The 19,082-nt window shown below is 30.5% G+C and overlaps 1 protein-coding gene across 2 annotated transcripts in view; it reads right to left on the bottom strand.

Annotated features, from left to right (window-relative positions):
- Positions 1–19,082, bottom strand: part of LOC126772302 (lysine-specific demethylase 3B-like) — a 137,852-nt gene that overhangs the window by 95,139 nt on the left and 23,631 nt on the right. For both annotated transcript variants that reach the window (XM_050492594.1, XM_050492595.1), the window contains exons 2-5: positions 16,892–17,041; positions 11,462–11,575; positions 2,446–2,667; positions 4–88 (exon numbers count right to left, since the gene is read on the bottom strand). In XM_050492594.1, coding sequence (XP_050348551.1) covers positions 4–88; positions 2,446–2,667; positions 11,462–11,575; positions 16,892–17,041 — 571 coding nt within the window. The remainder of the gene's footprint in view (positions 1–3; positions 89–2,445; positions 2,668–11,461; positions 11,576–16,891; positions 17,042–19,082) is intronic.

Below are 19,082 nucleotides of genomic sequence, written 5' to 3'. Positions count from 1 at the left end.
TACCTCCGTCACCAAGGAGTCTCATCTGAACCAAGGCAGGGTCTTCACTATGTTCCTCAAGAACAGTGTCGTCAGTGACAGTGAGCTCCTGTTAAAGAAATAAATACAGATTCACAAACAAATACATAATAACACCGAAAAATAAATAGCCCTTTATTCTATTCTTCTGGCTGGCAGCAATTTCAGCTATCAAATGATATTATATTAGATAATATATTACTTCATTGTTTAAAATAATGCAATATTTAGTTAAATAACTTTTGCTTTCTCGGTTTCAATAACAAGAGCAGTTCGAGGTATATATATTTTCTCTGTAATGAAAAGGCAACTTGGGCAGGTGTTTTGTATTTACACGTAAACAAGATCTAAATTCCTATTAAAACTTTCTCACGCCCACGCCGCAGAGTAATGTAAATACATTACAGAAGCGTACCTGTTTTGTGTTATTTCATCGTCTAAAATTCGAATAATAACAAATTCCATGAGCCGGTGCGAGTAACTAAATATATTTGATTGATAGAGTTTAAGGAGGTTTACTGTATGGGTATTGACTAAAATAAATCAGTTTCAAGGCAGCACTATTAATATTTCATTTATTCAAAATTAGAACGAAATAATACTATTTTGTTCTCCAATTTGAACGTCAAATACGAGTCGATTTATAAATTTATATATATTATCTTTAAGTTACATTGTCACTTAAAACGGTACAATAACAACATCGAATAGGATTTTCTTAAAAAAATAAAAACAAATACAATTAGAGGTCAACCGGTTACCATAAGAGCTCGTGTTGAAGGCAACAAAACAATAATATAATTCCGAACCGCAAGGTTGTCGATAAACATATCTTCAGGCCAAAAGACAAAGTTTAGCGCAAACTTACGAGAAACAAAGCGACAACTTTAAGAAAGTTACTTCGGTAACCAGGGAGGAGGGCGAGCGTGGAGGTTACTCAAAACTTTGACGTCGGACGAACCAACTTTGCTTCTCACTAATTCGCAGTATAAATTTGTTTAACGTCTCAACTTTTTAACTGTAATTACATAGCGAAGTTCAAGATAGATTGAAGTACTTCGAAGTTTTGACAACTCTCTAAAGAGTTTGAAGGCAAATTTGTATAATTTCATAAACATAATTTTGAACTTCTACTGTCATCATAAATTGTGATATGTATATATGTTATACATAGAAAGGAACAGATTTATTCGACTTGAAAGAACTTTTAAAATATATAAATGTATGGCAAATTGAAAACAATTAATAAACATAATAATAATTTTAATAATAGTACAAATCATTGAAAAAAAAAGATTAAAATATAGTCTTAACAAAATAATTTCAAAACAAAAGAAAGAAATATAATATGACGTTCATTCATAACCCCACGTTGTTTATTTCGAGATTCGATACACACGAAAAACTTTTACTCGACTCTTCCTCAAAGAAGCGATGAAAGAAAAACAATAAAGTGTTTCAATAACGCGAAGCAACAAAGTTTGTTTGCGAAGTTGGCAGAAGGGTGAACGTTAAAAGGGAATTGAGGGGAGACTCCCACCTGCAAGGATGTTAGGGGAAATAAGTTACATTGTAGATAAGGTCATAATATTCATTATCAAGCTACACATGTATCATCATTTCAATAAAAATAATTAACTAGACAAAATGCGAATATCAAATAAATATATAAAAAGTAATAATATTTTGCTTCATATAGTTTGAGAGTAACGATCTATTCAATATCCGTAACACGAAGGACCACGCCTATCGATTTAATTACGACAAACTGTATCCTATACAAAAACTTGTTTCATATTGATAATTGAATTCAATGTGATAAAGGCAACATTGATATTAATAAAAACGATGGAAAGCTGCATTTTCGTTCTTTTGTATACAGTTGAACTTGTTAACAACTTTCTTATGGCATTTACAAGATGGTATAAGTAATACGTGCCCTTATATATCTACCGTCGTTACTGGATGCCATCGCGTCCAATAAACCAAACTGGTTTCAGCCACTTCCCGCTTTGGAATTATGTTGTAGAATGCCTATACAGTTATCCAAGCGTGCCTTTTTTCAGCTCGTCTCGTAGAGTTTCCTTCGTTATATACAGGTACTTATATCTACTTTTTGGAGCCCTTCTCGCCACAATCTTGCAATTAATATGAAATTGATCTGTATATTAATAAATCTGTATTTATCAACTTGTTTTTTATTTTGTTGTTTGTTTCATATATTAGGACAACTTTGTAAAGGTAAATATTACGAGTTGCCCGCTAATGGCTTCTTATTAAAGTTTTTTTTACGCCTTTATGTATACATTAATTAATTTTCAAGTTATGGACTATATTTATTAACTTATGCTAGTAAAATACCGAAAATATTTAATGTATTTTTTACTAAATATAATAATTAATTGAATTATAAAATTCGAAACTTACGCCGGTGTGTTCATTGACACCAACAATAACAGCAGTGTACCATTGAGTGGCACCAGCGACCCTGTAAACTTGGGCGCGACATCCACCGAGCACCGACGGCGTTGTTGTGAGAATACGTTGACCATCTTGAGTTGTTCTCCATTCCGCTGCCTCTGCGGCCAATGCTAACAGCGTAGCCGATTCCAGGCCAGCTTCTGAACCTGCTACAGAGGCATCCCAGTCCTATAACAGACAAGTTTAAAACAAAATATGAATTTCAATCTTAAAACCTATTAGGATCTTTTAATTGAAATATTATCTTGTGAGAAAAGATTATTTCAAACAAAAGCGTAGACTATAACCTAAGCGAGTTTGAAATACAGTGATTAGCTAACAAAGAAGATGTCACAACAAACTACTTTCTCTTTTACAACACAAATAAGGATATAAGAATATATTTAACATAGAAGCAATACATGAACGTAGTCGTATTGCACACTAAGACAGATATTAACGAATATATTTATATGTGTTACAAAGTGCATCTTTCAAATGTTTATGCGCAAAAAGGACAACTCTATGATTAATGCACGCGAAGATTTATCGGGCTTTGCACACGTAACATAATTCCTCTGTACAAGAATGTAATGGCCATAAATAGTGCAATTACTTCTCTAGATTGTAAGTTATATACGATATGACCTCGTGCAACATGTAAACATTATGACCCACATTATCTCCGTATGTAACTCGCCTTGCTCATTATTAGTCTAATGCCCAACGTGGTCTTGCGGTTATAATTGACTGTATATAGAAAGTAAATATGAACAAAATTGCACAATTATAAAGGCCAAGTTATAAGTTACAAAAATTTTTTGGTAAAGTAATTACATAAACCCAATGTAATTTACCAATTATAATAATAATATCCATTATCTACCTTCGATACATCTGTTAAAGCTTTTGTTTAGCTATTGCTTAGGTATATTTTAATTGAAACAACTTGACGCTTTTCAACTTTTGAAGAATTAACAGATTACGAAAAATAAACAAGCTTTATTCAAAGAGGCGTTTGAATGAACTTTTAAATTTCTTACATTAAACAAAAACGGTTGTTTTACTTGACATAAATATCATCAAATATACTCATTATGCTGCTCTATGGTACCAAGGAAACACATATTATTTCCACACGGCCGAAATCATAGATAATGTCAGCACGAGCATAAAAGGCAAAAACGTGCAGTCTTTACATGTAACGCATAGAATGCGTATTTATGTCAATGTTACAGCGCGTCGGCACCTGTGTGCAGCAGACGTATCCGGTGCGTTGAACTCGCCCCGCAACTCCCTTCTGCGAGTATAACTATGTGTTTAGAGTAAGCGAATACCGACAAGTACTGTACGTTTATGCTATAGCTATTGGATATGGTTAGACGACACGGAAATTATTTACGTAAAAGCCAGACTCTTTGCAAAAAAAACTACTGCGTTTCTTATATTTTACTGATTTATCTGCTTGCATTTATCTTTGTAAAATATCCTTTCACGTATATTTTCTGATGTTACACCAAATTCCCATTTATGATAGTGTACAAAACATTTTGTACGTTTAATTGAGCTTTGAGAGAGTTAATTTGCAACTACAATTACAAAAACCCATAGAAAAACGGTATCATGCTCGTGCCCTTAAGCATAATTTTTCACGGCCAAAGCATTTTCAATGGGTAATCCTAGATTACAACATCGTAATCGCTTGTTCGCTTGTATTTGTGTAACTGTCACGCTCTGATGAGCTCGACGCAGTCTCAGTGACTCAGCAGCGTTACGCAACGGTGCCTCGAGGCTTGTACTGTTTATTTTCCTCGGTATTCTATTTGGTGAATTTACCTCGTGATTAATACGAGGTCGGAGAGAGCAACAATTAGAATTACCATAGAAGTTTCCTTGATTTACTCTGAGAATATTTGCTTGTGAATACATTTTGACACATATTGGTTTATTACCTCGTAAACATTGGCGCCGTAAGAAATACTTATCCTGTCTTACATCGCCAATGGGCACCAACTTTGAGAACTAAGATGTTATGTCCCTTGTGCCTTTAGTTACACTGAAATTTCGCCATATTCGACTATCTTGATCTATATGTATACTAGTCAGCTAAGGATAAAGTAAAGGATACCTTTTAGTACGTTATAATTGAGCAAGTCTATATTTTGGGAGATGCAATAAGTTGTGTGGGCCAATAGATTAAAAAAAACGTAAAACGTATAGAACTCAATCAAATATTATAGTTTAATAAATAATAAGCAACTAAAGAAAAAAAATCGTTTACCCAGCAGTATAGCATTCAGGAAAACATAATTTAAGTAATTTAAAAAAATAATTAAAAATTAAATTAAAGTTTTTTTTACAATGTAATCTTGATACTATCGACAAGAACACATAAATGCTTTTCATGTATAGAAATAGCTTACTTGCACATGAGTAAGACGGTATAGGAGATATCAATCAGTATGTAGATAGTTAAACAAGGAAGCCATCATGTCTGACACACATTCGCATCCCCGCGGCTCATTCAATTTCCTGTCGCGAGTATGACATGACTCCCTAGTCCCTCCTCGTCCGTGATAGGATTATTGATAAGAGTTTATGAATAATTTACATGATTTAACTTGATCAGCTTCAGTATTATGCATATCGCGAAAGTAGCTTTCAATTTGCTATTGTCATTTATATCGTACACAACATTACATACATTATATTTTCATTAAAAAAATATTTATTAATATAAGGAATAACATTAATACTGCTACGAATAAACAATCGTTTAAATTTGTGGAAAAGGTAAGTTGACCTATATATGCGAACTGAGCATTTGTTGTAGTACGGACGGCCGCCCCAGGGGTCTACTAACTGTTTCTGAAAACAATACGAATCGGTAAGTACCTCGATACGCCCCCGTGGTATTGTTCCGTTAAAATATCTATCCATTCTTGTTATAAAATTCTTACTGTATAATACTTTATTTATTAAATAAGTTATAATCCGACAATGGTGACTTTATGTAGAACCATTAATAAAGATAGATTGAAATATAATTGTAATCTGTAATCTTAAAATTCGTACCATAAAAAGAATAAAGCATACTCTAATATCCTTTTAAAAGTTTAATATTAAAATCTCCAAGTAGAATCTTGGTTAAGAAACTTATAATAAAGCCTTTGAAGTAATAAAATGAAGACGTAAAACGAAGTTTTCTCAAGTTTATATCGAGTTACTTACGTAGTAAGTAATACAAAAAGGTTTTAAGGCGAGACAATGCACTCTGTCCTATCCATCACAGATAAAACACGTCTGGAAACAAACGAGAAACGCAAACACGTAAGCCGAGTGGGAACAATAAATTGGGCTTTTGTGCTCACTGCGGAACACCGATGTATACCTACTATAAGATGCTATGATGTAAAATGAATGAGCACTACCACTATCGCTGTTTTGCAAATAGGGATGTGGCAAATTAATAATATAGAGCAAAAATCACAATGATTACAAAACAATGTCATTTTTTATGAAAAGGTTTAATAGAATAATTTTATTACATATTATATTAAGCTTGTCTCATAAATTAATGAAACGAAATATAATTATTGCAATAACATGACATCGTTAGTTAATTTACAAATGAGTTTAAATCTATTAATGTAACAAATAATAATGCATATTATTATCAAAAGAAAATAAGACACGCTGAGCCTCTTACATAAACATTCTTATTATTATATTAGACTTAGTGTTATGATAAATATTGCATTGTTCAACTCCAAAGAGTTACACAGGTGTGCAGCGTACATAATATAATCAAGCTTTGCAATTTGCAAATAGGTACATAACATAAATCACATCTTCACATCCTATTTGACTTACGCTTCTTGCCTTGTTTGCATTTTGATTAAACGATGGTAAACTTAACGATTAAAGTTCGCAATTCAAGTACATAAACAATATTTTTGTGTTATTTTTATTTTGAAATTACGTCATATTATTAACATAAATTCATCTTCAGCTATATTTTGTGGATATTGTTTTGAAACGAAAGTATATTTTATTTAATGTTTTAAATTTATAATAGAAAGACGGACAGACTGCCACGTCCAGATGGTTAGTGATTTCAATCCATAGAGATTGGTACCGTAAGAAATATTTAAACCAAAAAATACCCATAATTGTTTACTGTTTAGGGATAGAATAACTAACGAGTTTATACCTTTAATGTAAAACAATGCTACCAATGGATAGTTCCTTTAAAATTTAACAACAACCTCGTAAGCACGCAAACGAGATGAAAAGGGACCATTTCTTTAATTCTGCACTTTTTTTTTTGTGAGCTATATTTATTTTAGTGATCCATGTATTGACGGAGTTATATTCGCAAATATATTACGATTATATATATACCCAACAGAAATATTCATATTTAAAGAAAAAAAAACACCTTACGACCAAAACGTTTGAATACGATAAAAAACCCACATCAGAGAAGTACAATGTCACGTCACCTCTGCTATCAACGTGACAATAAAATAAATACGAAGACTTTCCTCGTTTGTACTTAAATAATACATTATACCTCGTGTATAAATATTTTACTTAATACACGTTACATGCGTTACAAGGAAAACCGATATTATGCATAATAAGTAATTGCACATAACAATGAGTATTGTATTTCTGTCCCATTCAATTTCTATTATCAACAATTTTATTAAATTTGATGCAGAATATTGTTTGACATATGTCGTTATTTACACAGAAAAAAAATTAAAATCTACTTGCAATATAATTAACCTATATATAATAATAATATTATATAATGTAGATGTGTTGCTTATTCAAATATATTCCACATGACTCGGTACTTCCTTTGAAGTAATTATGTTAATTTTAAATTAGATAAGGCTTAAATAAGTAAATAAAGCGATAAAAAATTAATTATCGAAAGAGTTTAACGTAATTCAATATTATATTTAAAACAAGATTTACTTAAATGGTAGATAATCGTACGGACATTATAATTAAATAGATAGTTTATTTTTTTATATAAAGGATGTATTCGTATCATTAAAATGTAAAGTAAGCACAACATATAAACAAAGCAACTTAGATATTTGATTTTCAAATTTATTTATTAAATTGTCAATCCATTTGACTATAGTTATTACTTGCCCGGTTTAATCAATGTTTTTTGCGGTACCAAAGTTATATAGTATATTTCCATCTTTATTTTCTTTGGGTATAAGTTAAAATGGTTTTTCATAAGTAATTATTTACAAATACAGATTTACAGGCTTTACTTTACTTTTACGTATCGTACATTTATATTACATTCATAACTCTTTAATGAACAACATATTAAAATTGTTGTTATGAACGATTAGCGTAAAATTTTTACGCTAACATTAAAACAACATTTTTTTAATATTTTTATTTCTATTTATCGACAAATTATCTTATCGTTTTATTGATATGTGTGTACGTGGAATTCGTATGATAAAATATTATAAATATAACATTTTTCAGTAGATTTTATCAAACATACAAAAAATTTAACGCATACCGAAATTTTGATAACTTAAAATTATCAATAAAAATCACAAACTTATCTAAGATATGACAAAATCTCAAACTATACCTACCTAGTAATATATTATGCATTTTCCTTTATTTATCAAACATAGCCCATTTATATTTAAAAATAAAAGTTTTATTGAAGCTAAATCTATACAATATATACAAAACAAAAGCAATACTGATGATACTTTAGCGAGCTGATATTAACTGTATTCAACAAATATATCAACATTGAAATGTTAAAAAAGGAATTTATAGTTAGTAATAAGGAAGATATAATGATTAAGTCCACAAACCAATCTGCATTCGTGTTATATCAAAATGCAAAACTCGACGTTACGCTCGCTCGACTTTCATCGCCTCGTCATTAACCATGAACGTTACGCTTCTTTGATCTTGGAATTTGTATTAAATTACACAAGTTGAGATCATAACTTCCTTAAACATAAAAAAATACTATTTTTTTATGTTATCTTATCAGCCAAACTTGTACAAGACAATCTATTCCAACCAAGTGTAAATAATGCAAATAATATATTAATAAGACATTAATTGTAATTTTATAAATTATCTGTAGTGTTCAAAACTATACTATCTCCAAAAGTAGGTATGATGCCTTTCAACTGGTTTACAACAAAGCTTTTTGTAAAGTGTAATATTGGCATGCCAGCTTATGAGGAAAGACTGCCGTGCCTGTCTTCATCATACAAAACTATCGTCTATGAGCACAAGTGACTTTATTGTAAGGCTATCTACTTGGTTGCGATTCTGATATAATTTAAAAAAAAAACAATTCGATTCATATATCTTATCAATTCAAATCAAATCAATTCGGAACGTGTTTAACCTTCTCATATCTAAGTCACCTACACAAGTTTATAATTAATAACTCAATAATTTTATAAACATACTTCAAAGAAATATAATAACGGCTGCTATTGTAAAAAGATACTGTTATTACATTACATAAGAAGCTCATTCGTTTCGTCTTACGCTACACATGCCTACATCAATGTCACGACCCCTCCGTCCTCCCATGGGGGGTGGGAGAGACCGGACAGACGCTAACTGAAAAGTTTGCTCGTTTAAATTTTGCGGGAACAGTTTCCCTTAGTTGCGTGCATGGCAAAGTCGCAAAACTTTCAATATCGCATAATTGAGATTTTAATAAGGATTTTAGGTTTTTAAGTCTAAAAAAATTCCACAATACCTTGATGATTATCTATGTTTACATTCGCATATTTATTCGGAGATAATAGAGATTTTAAATAATAAAGATAATAACACTAAAGACAAAAAATAGAATTGCATTATTTACACGTAAGTTTTTAATTTGTTATATACAATTCTTATCCATACTTATCAATTCAAAGAAAACAATAGCACTTTAAATATATGAATATTCTTAGGCAATCATAGTATTGATTATCATTATGATAATTAAATAGAAATTGCGATTTTATATTAAACAGGAAATAAAATCATTTCTACACGAGAGAACTGAACTGAACGTTATGTTTGATGTCAAATTGTGAGAAATTAAAAAGAAAAGTTGCGATGCCAAAATTATATTCTGCGGGAGGCAGCCAATCAATCACGCTTTACCGGGAGGCCGAGCTAACCGAAAATAGCGCGACACTGGCATAACCACCACCTGGCGAATATGTATATAATAAAGGGAGGCGTGGGTGAACCGGGTGCGGAAAATCAATATAGCGGGCGGCGAGCATCAAAACATGCCCGTTCCACTGAACCTCCCGGCCGCCGAGCCGCCAAGCCTCCCGGCCACCCGGCCACCCTCGCTAGTCGCCCGGGGAACACCCCTTGTTTGGCAGACACCGTCCTTGATCTCCCCACGTCGCCCGGGCGCGCAACTTTGGATAAACACTCGTGTGGATCGTCTCACTGGAAAATTGGGTCGTCTATGCACTTTGTCCATTCTTTGTTTAACAAGTGATACGAGTTGAACAAACTTATGCATTTCATATAATATACGTTCATAAACAGTTTTTAGTGTGCGAGTGTAAAATTACATTTATTTTTAAAAAGAATTAATAATTTTCAAGTTAAAAAAAGTTGCTTTTAAAAATATTCTTCAATAGGTTTTTTATACCCTACTTGTAAATAATTTTAATTGTTTGCATATATGTATTCTAAAGTATAATGATGTCCTCCTGACATTTCATCCACGACGGCCATTCCTAACAGAGACTAGTAAAGTAACTTTCTAAGTCTCGAGATCCTGCAGAATTTTTTTCTAGACAGAAACTATTTTAGCCTGACCCAGAGACCTAGAGATCTGCACACTAGCTTTAATAAGCCAATGAAACATTTAAATGAACAATTTAAGCTATAAAGTGCCTTTAAAGTGTGAATTATGGGATTAATGCACACAAAATGTATATTGATTTAAAAGTTTCTTGTTAATCTGGTGTTAATCTGTCGACTTAACGAATTGAGTGACACTACGCGTATATATCGTATATATATATATATATATATATATATATATATATATATATATATATATATATATATATATATATAGTTCCACGAATTTTTAAGAATAATATTTTTACATAAAAGTCTCATTTCATATTCGGAGGTAGAAGTTATTGTAATAAAGTAAGTTTACCCTTCAGCGTTTGCGAAAATAAAGCAACCAAAGACATTATCATTACATTAAATATTCATGACTACTTGCATATTATGAGATTACGTAAAGTCCTTTTAAAATATCAAAAGGCAAAAACATAATGTATTCACAGCCTAAAATAACGTCCAAATTATTAAATATGCAAGAATTTTATTACAAACGGCTCCAAACTCGTACTGTCATAATTTATTTTAATTCAACGTTCTTACATAAAGAACAACATGTCTTAGTTACAATGATAAGTCGAACATATTTTTAAATCTCTTTCGATTTTAATACAATCGAAATTATATTAAACAGATAAGGTATAAAAGTATGTCGTCAGTAAAATTTCTTACACTTATCACACTACGGTATTCATAAAGAAATAGAAATGTTTTCTAAAACTATTTTAAGCCTTTATTGTAGACAACAATTCATTTTATTTTCTTTGAATATGATTTCATTCATATATTTTAAATGCGAGTAATAGAATTTAATCATGATTAAAAAATATTGACATATTGGTAGGTAAAAATAACTATATACTCTTAAATTAAAATAGACATAATTTGTACATCACAAATTATAAACATTTAAGGTAAGTAGCGCCATCTAGCGACAAGTAGAAGTAGCACCAAACCATCTACAAGCGGATCTTATATCTTTTGCATATCTCTTAATACGTTTAAAAGCAGTTAAATGATTAACCAAGAATTTTTTGCAAAATTTGTATCTTTTATGTATTACAAAAAAAGATTGTATCGTTACCTGGTAAGGCTGCAGGTTCGCATAGTCAAGAAAGAAAAGTTGTCTGTCATGAAGATACTCGACTGGCTGTGCGTCTGCTTGAAGTGTGACGTCAGCAGACAACGGAGTGAACGTCTAAAACAATATTATAATTATTATTATAAACAACTTAGAAAGAAGCAAACAAGTAAATGTAGTGTCACATTTTTGTTATTTTAACGCTGGAAAAACGCGTTACGCGTTTTCCCCACGGGAACAGTGAGGGGGTATGTGGGGCTCTCCGATGTCCAAGGCGCCGAGTGCGTCCCGAACATCTGAATACCCACAAAAAACCAGCGGTACCCTTTCCGTCTTAACGTGGAGTGCCACGGGATCGTTTTCGCATGCTACCGTGTAATATTTTTTTTGTTACCTATATTTACCCACATACATACATTTGTTTTTTAAGTAATATTATTGTTATTAAATTAATTTGCAGTACAGTAATAGAATATAAGACGACAATTAAGACTTATTAATCATTTATTACATTAATTATTCTATCACCTATAGAATATTTATGTATATCACTTTAATATATATTAAAATATGGCTAAAGGCATTGACATGATTATAGTAATTATTTGTTAAAAATTACCCATGTATAGATGTGATGTTATACAACGATTTCTTCGATTAACGCTATAACAAGCGTTAAAGAATTGTTTTTTATTGTAATGTATTTAATTTAATGAACTAAATACAATTAATTAACTTAGAATAAATTAAATTAAAAAAAATTGAATTAACATTACTGGTTGAATACTGACTTAGCTGGTCTTAGCTGGCATTAAATAATGCATTTAAAAAACATTCTATAAAAAATGTAAAACGACTCAATATATTTGAAAATATCATGTAACAAGTACGTATGTTTTAAACATTACGATTTTAAATAAATACATAAAACAATAAATTATTCAAACTAGCAGTGAAAAGTTTGACAGCACGTACCTAAACGATTGCTGATCAGTATTCGATGAGGTTTACTTTGAATAATAACTATAAAATCACCTTCAAAACACCGTCTGCCTCGAACAAAAGCAATTGAAGTAACGACTTCAAATTCTTCTACATCTTATTCTTAAATGCCTAGATCATCACGGTTGTACAATGGTTTTTGTCAAGATCTAGATATTTTTAATGACTTTGCCATGATTTATCGTAAACGGGCGCTAGAATTGTTGAGAGATGCAAATAAATAATAAATAAATAAATAAATAATAAATAATGTTATCTTAATTTTATTTTATATTAATTAGTATATTTTTAGTAATTTTTTGTAACGTAAACTTTGCATGAATTTAATGAATTATTTAATTTTATTTTGTACCTATATCAATTCAAACTATTTGTGTTTTTAATTTTAATTTTATTAAGTGCATGTTTATTTTTTTTATGGTCTTTAATTTGTACCAATTTGGACTTATTTTTTTTCTTAATCTTTCTACTCATGTTGCTATAATTATGTGTTAATATATTTTTAAAACAAATATTGTAATTGTTGTGGCTACTTTAAAAAGCTTCACATGTTAGCTATTTTCACTAAATTGTTTTACATTTGTCATTAGAACATGTAGTAGCTACTAGTGGTCCTTAAAATAAATAAATAAAATAAAAATAAATAAAATAAATAAATTATATATTTTTTTTATACCGTAGGTATAGGGGACGAGCGTATGGGCCACCTGATTGTAAGTGGTCACCAAAGCCCATAGACATTGACATTGTAAGAAATGTTAACCATCGCTTACATTGCCAATGCGCCATCAACCTTGGGAACTAAGATGTTATGTCCCTTGTGCCTGTAATTACACTAGTTTACTGACCCTTCAAACCGGAACACAACAATACAAAGTACTGCTGTTTTGCGGAAGAATATCTGTTGAGTGGGTGGTACCTACCCAGACGAGCTTGCACAAAGCCCTGCCACTAGGATAAAACCAGACAAAGTGAATTATCATTTTATAATTTTATAAGGTTATTTTTTTAAGATTTACTTGGTGGTAAGATTGAAGAAGGTTTGTGCAAGCCCTTCTTGGTAGGTACCACCCATTCATCAATTATTATACTTATATTAATATTGTTGTGTTATGTATTTCGGTTCACCCTTTAAGGGTGAGTGAGCTAGTGTTACAACAGGCACAAGGGACATAACATCTTATTTCCCAAGATTGGTGTCGCATTGGCGATATAAGAAATGGTTTATATTTCTTATCTTATACTTTATCGAAGTAGGCTTTATTTCTGTAACTTTTAAGTTATTTTATAATTTTAATTTATTTACATTTATACAGCTTGCACCGGACCGCACTGTTCGGAATGCACATTCTATCTTTTTCAGCAATTAAAAAATGTACAAGTAATAATCATATACAATTATATTTATGTTGCCTGTATGAACATCAACGAATAATTTTTAATTGAATTGTAACTCAGCTTTTTTATCATCTATATAATTTTTTTAAATTTAAAAAAGCATTCTAAATATTTATAATTGAGTTCTAATGAAACAATATAAGTACATATAAACTGTATATAAATAGGTTATCGTATTTCTACGCTAACGTTGAAGGCCGCATGGACACGTGAGAAGTGAATTTCATTAACACCGTTCCCAATCGTTCCAATTACAAAATATTTGCACGTACTTGCGACGGTTTTAAACGTGTACTTAGTATATGAGTGGATTATGCGGGTGCGTGAATTCACCAGTGAAATCTACATTGCGGATAAATTAATTATTTGTACAAAATTATTGCAACTATTAATATTAGTAAACAAAAATTCCGTTGAGGTTAAAGTATGATTAAGAATTGTTGTTAAACACCACTTACCTAAAACTTTACTCATAATTTATCTTAAAAAATACTTTACGTAGCAAGGTTTCTTAATCATAACGAACGCGAAAGCAATTAAATAATGAATCTCTTGAAAAACAAAGATCCATGATTGATTCACTTAATTTAATTCTAGGAATATTTATAAATTAGCACTGTTTGTTAATTGAAAGTTAAATTAATGTGGTTATAACTAGTTAAGGGGAATAGTGTTGTATTATACAAATAAAGGTAAATGAATCAAGAACTGTTTATAGTGCGTAATACAACGGAACAATTAGAAAATCGCATGCAATTTGTAAATCTACCGTTTGTTTACCTTTACTCCTACTCCGATTGGAATAGAGCATAAATCAATGTAGGTTTACCCCAAAGCTCGACTTTAGAGTCGTTTTTACTTTTAATTTATATAAATAGCAATGTGAATTTATCTGATACGTTACTCTTAATGAAACATGAAACTTTTTTTATTTTACATGTATTCAAAAAATATTAGTGTTTAAATTTTCGATTATAAATATATAATAACAGTACATTGTGTTCACACTGAGCACATAAAAAGCAAAATAATTATGATACAACAATATATGAAACAACCCAAAACACATACAATTATCAAGAGCTTATAAGGGTTAGGGATGATAAGATGTCATCAAAATCAAAATCTCACTGATAAGAACTTTGCGTAGAAAAAAACATTCTATACCGACAAAAGTACTACCGATAGTACCAATGATAAAATATAAGTTTAATGCACCAAACCTCACATAGAATATCTAGTTCAAATTTCGAAAACGTGTCATAACCTAACCTAACCTAACCTAACCAAACCTCACATAGAATATCTAGTTCAAATTTCGAAAACGTGTCATAACCTAACCTAACCTAACCTAACCAAACCTCACATAGAATATCTAGTTCAAATTTCGAAAACGTGTCATAACCTAACCTAACCAAACCTCACATAGAATATCTAGTTCAAATTTCGAAAACGTGTCATAACCTAACCTAACCTACGTGTCTTAAATTTTTGATAATAATTACCAAAGTAGGTACTCCTCTATAAAAACGAATGATTGAAGCCTAAATAGAAAGAAACATTAAAAATATATAAACGTGTATTACAATTTACACACTAAACACGTTTATTATATTTAAAAAAAAAATAGACAAACTAACTACGAACATCATACGAAAATGCATACTGATTTTACAAAAGGACTAAGTAATAACAAGTTCTACCGACATTTAAAGCTATCTACAGTACAGTACAGTAACAGTTTGTTAATTTAAAAAAAAGGCTAAGGCCTCCTCTCCCTTTTGAGGAGGTTTGGAGCTTATTCCACCACGCTGCTCCAATGCGGGTAGGTACAATATATATGTGGCAGAATTTCAATGAAATTAGACATTTCCTCACGATGTTTTCCATCACCATCTAGCAGATGAATTATAAACACAAATTAAGCACATGAATATTAAGTGAAGCTTGCCCGGGTTTGAACCCACGATCATCGGTTAAGATTCACGCGTTCTAACCACTAGGCCATCTCGGTGATAAAGCTATCTATGGAAGAAAAAATATATTGTTTACTATACCACATAATTACATATCTATGTGTATAAGATTAATTATTATCAGATGAAATTGTAAGTAGGTATCGACACTTTACCTTCATTTAAACTATATTAATAGAAGTACGTACAATACAAACTACACCTGACCATATAACGTAATGCCTGCCTACCTGCATGTTTATTATCTATTATTATTGTTTATTATCGAAATGCAACCTGCTTAAAGTTACTGTTAACGTTTGTTATTACAAAAAAATATATCAACATATTACAAAGTTTGTTATACATTTTGTCAAAAATGCCATAAAATAAATCTCCAATTTCACCGTACGAAAATGGGGGGCAAGCTGTGCTTATTCCATCAAATATATTTAAGACAATAACCTTAATATATATTTTTTTTCAAATAATTGAATTAACAAGTAACAACTTGCTAATAATTGCATGCGTAGCAATGACTCTTTTTGTACTATTATATGATACGATTACGACTCGCGCGCCACCTGTTATACAGCGGAGGTACCGATTAACAATAAAAGATTCAATACAAACGGATGAACGGTACACGAACCCACAAAATCCGAACCAAGAAAAAAAATCTTAGCATGCATAATAATATAAAGAATATATAAAGAAAATTGTTTAAAAACATCAGTTTTCATTTTACAAAAATTATCTTCGGCGCCATCTATGTTGTATTATAAATACTCACTTATAATTCTGAGTAAAAGTGTTCTGTGGTTATAACTCCGTATAATTGAGATTACAGTTGTATTAAATTTAGGGATTTAAATTTTTTTTAATATTCTTATTATTATTTTTATCACAAACTAAGAATATCATTATAAGACTGACTATCAATTAAATATATAAAGAACAAATACAAGTAATAACATTCCTGTTTAAATTTTAGGTCCGTTCTAGTAGCTTTTATATCATTTTCTCATAACGATATAGATAATTGTCATTCTATTTATTAAAACATATTTCAACTTACCAAAGCAGGCCATTTTACTTCTTCTTTTTCCAATTTTTTGGGTGACCACACTAACGTTCTTTCAACTAAAAACACACGAAATGTTTTACGCGAATACACTGCCACCCATTCACGTCGTTGCCAATCAACTCCATCATATTCTACCAACACCTGCAACAAAAATAATTGAGTTGAAGAATAATTTCAATACAAATAAAAGAAGTATGAAAATTATGTTATAATACTACACTATATACAACGCCATCTAGTGTTGAATAGCTGTACCATTAGATTGGTTTAATATCATCTCAGCATCAATTTAGTATTTAAGCTTTTCGTCACTAGAGTGCGCTACAGTTATACCAAAATTATTTTACGATTTATTTCAAATTTTAAAAACGCAACGTCTTCGGCAATGTAACTAGTATTGTCAATAAAGGGTTAATAATCCATAAAAGACTGATATTCAATCTACTTACATGAATGTAGTTAACTCAAGTACATTAAAATATCAAGTATAAGTAAACATAATAATAACGAGAGTCAAAAAGTCAGAGGAATGTTATGTCAAGGACAATTAAAGTGTAAACACTAAAGCACATAAGAGATAAATTATAGTTAATTGTCAAACCCGACCATAATGAGACAGGTAACGCAAAATGACTGTTCAAGACTCTGACCTCAAGGCGGATGATGCCAACGTTTTCAATGTCAAAACCAAGTAAACAAATAAATAACTTATGCCTACGTGGATTGAAAACAATCACGAACCCAATACACACCACCTTATCAGTAAGTGCGATGTTAAATGCATTTATTGCAATAACTTAATGATATAAAATGGTTATGGTGCATCCAAATGAATATTTTTATATTACTTTTAGTAGGACTCCATATACTTTTATGACATCAATTGAATCAAAAACCGGTACAGTGAGATTTAATTTTATAACAAAGATATATTTATTCAATCACCAGACGTCTCAAAACTATTTAGCTTGAGCTAGACAAACTAAAATTACTAATGTATAAAAATATAAGGGTTGGTACTTGATAATTTTAAATGTAGTTACTATTTCTGTAAAGGATTTGTTTAATTACTTGTAATATATTATGTAACTCTTAATAAATTTGATTTTAACTGTACCTATTTATAATAGATTTTGTATGGTTGTATGTGTCTTACACGTTTGTGCTTGGTGGTATGGAAGATATATCTTCAAGGGTTAGGCTTGCCTTCATATATATACTAAGTTCTCTTTTGATATGTATTTTCTGGTACGTATAATATTGTGTTAAGAAAAACAGTTAATGTTTCTATCCTAAAACATTTTATATTATTTTATCCAATTGTCATAACCGTAATTATTATATACAATAATAGTGATTTTCACTGAGCTCAATACTCTATTATTATTTAAAAATAAAAACGTAAAGCTATCTAAACGTAAGTCAGAAGTAACACTAAAAGATAAATTATAATTATATTATGTATTACATACGCAAGTGTTCACGTGAACAAGTGATAAACGACATAAAGATAAGCGTTAAGAAGACACAAATAATGTTACTTAGTGTTTTAAAGCAAACTGACACCCTTTCTTCATTTCACAGTAAACAAAATCAAAACATTCTCGGTCTAATAGTGATATTTTGTAAAAATTTAAGAAATGTTCCATTTCTTCGTTCAATAGACTTATATTTCGTCGCAACGCACATAAATGAAACTTATGATATTTAACTAAATAAGCAATTATATTATCGAAATGCGTCCATAACCTTGGATAAAAATATTAATATTTAAAATGGATGAGAATAAAGAACATATCGAAGTATATTATATTATCTAATAAATAATCACAACGAAGTAACAAATATGTTAACATTTATTGGTTGCATTTATCCCATGTATTTGTGTTTGTGCCATTTTAAAAAAGTTTCTAAAACCTGATGCCTGCTTGACGCTAACCTTCCCGGTAATACTTTTGCTGGATTGGTTCGCCGGTTCACTATACCTGTTTGAAGCAGTTACATACGACATTGATAGATGCTTATAACAAAAAAAATCTTAGTCGACTTATACTGCATCCAAACATTGAGATGGGATCAGCCCTATTCTACTCTCCGATAAAGAATCAAAAACATTCCAAACCCACAATAACATGATATTTAAAACAGAGCAATAGATTAATAACATAAATCTTTAACATTA

This window comes from Nymphalis io, chromosome 12 (assembly GCF_905147045.1).
Source record: "Nymphalis io chromosome 12, ilAglIoxx1.1, whole genome shotgun sequence".
NCBI lineage: Eukaryota > Metazoa > Arthropoda > Insecta > Lepidoptera > Nymphalidae > Nymphalis > Nymphalis io.
This window is presented reverse-complemented; position numbering and strand designations above follow the sequence as displayed.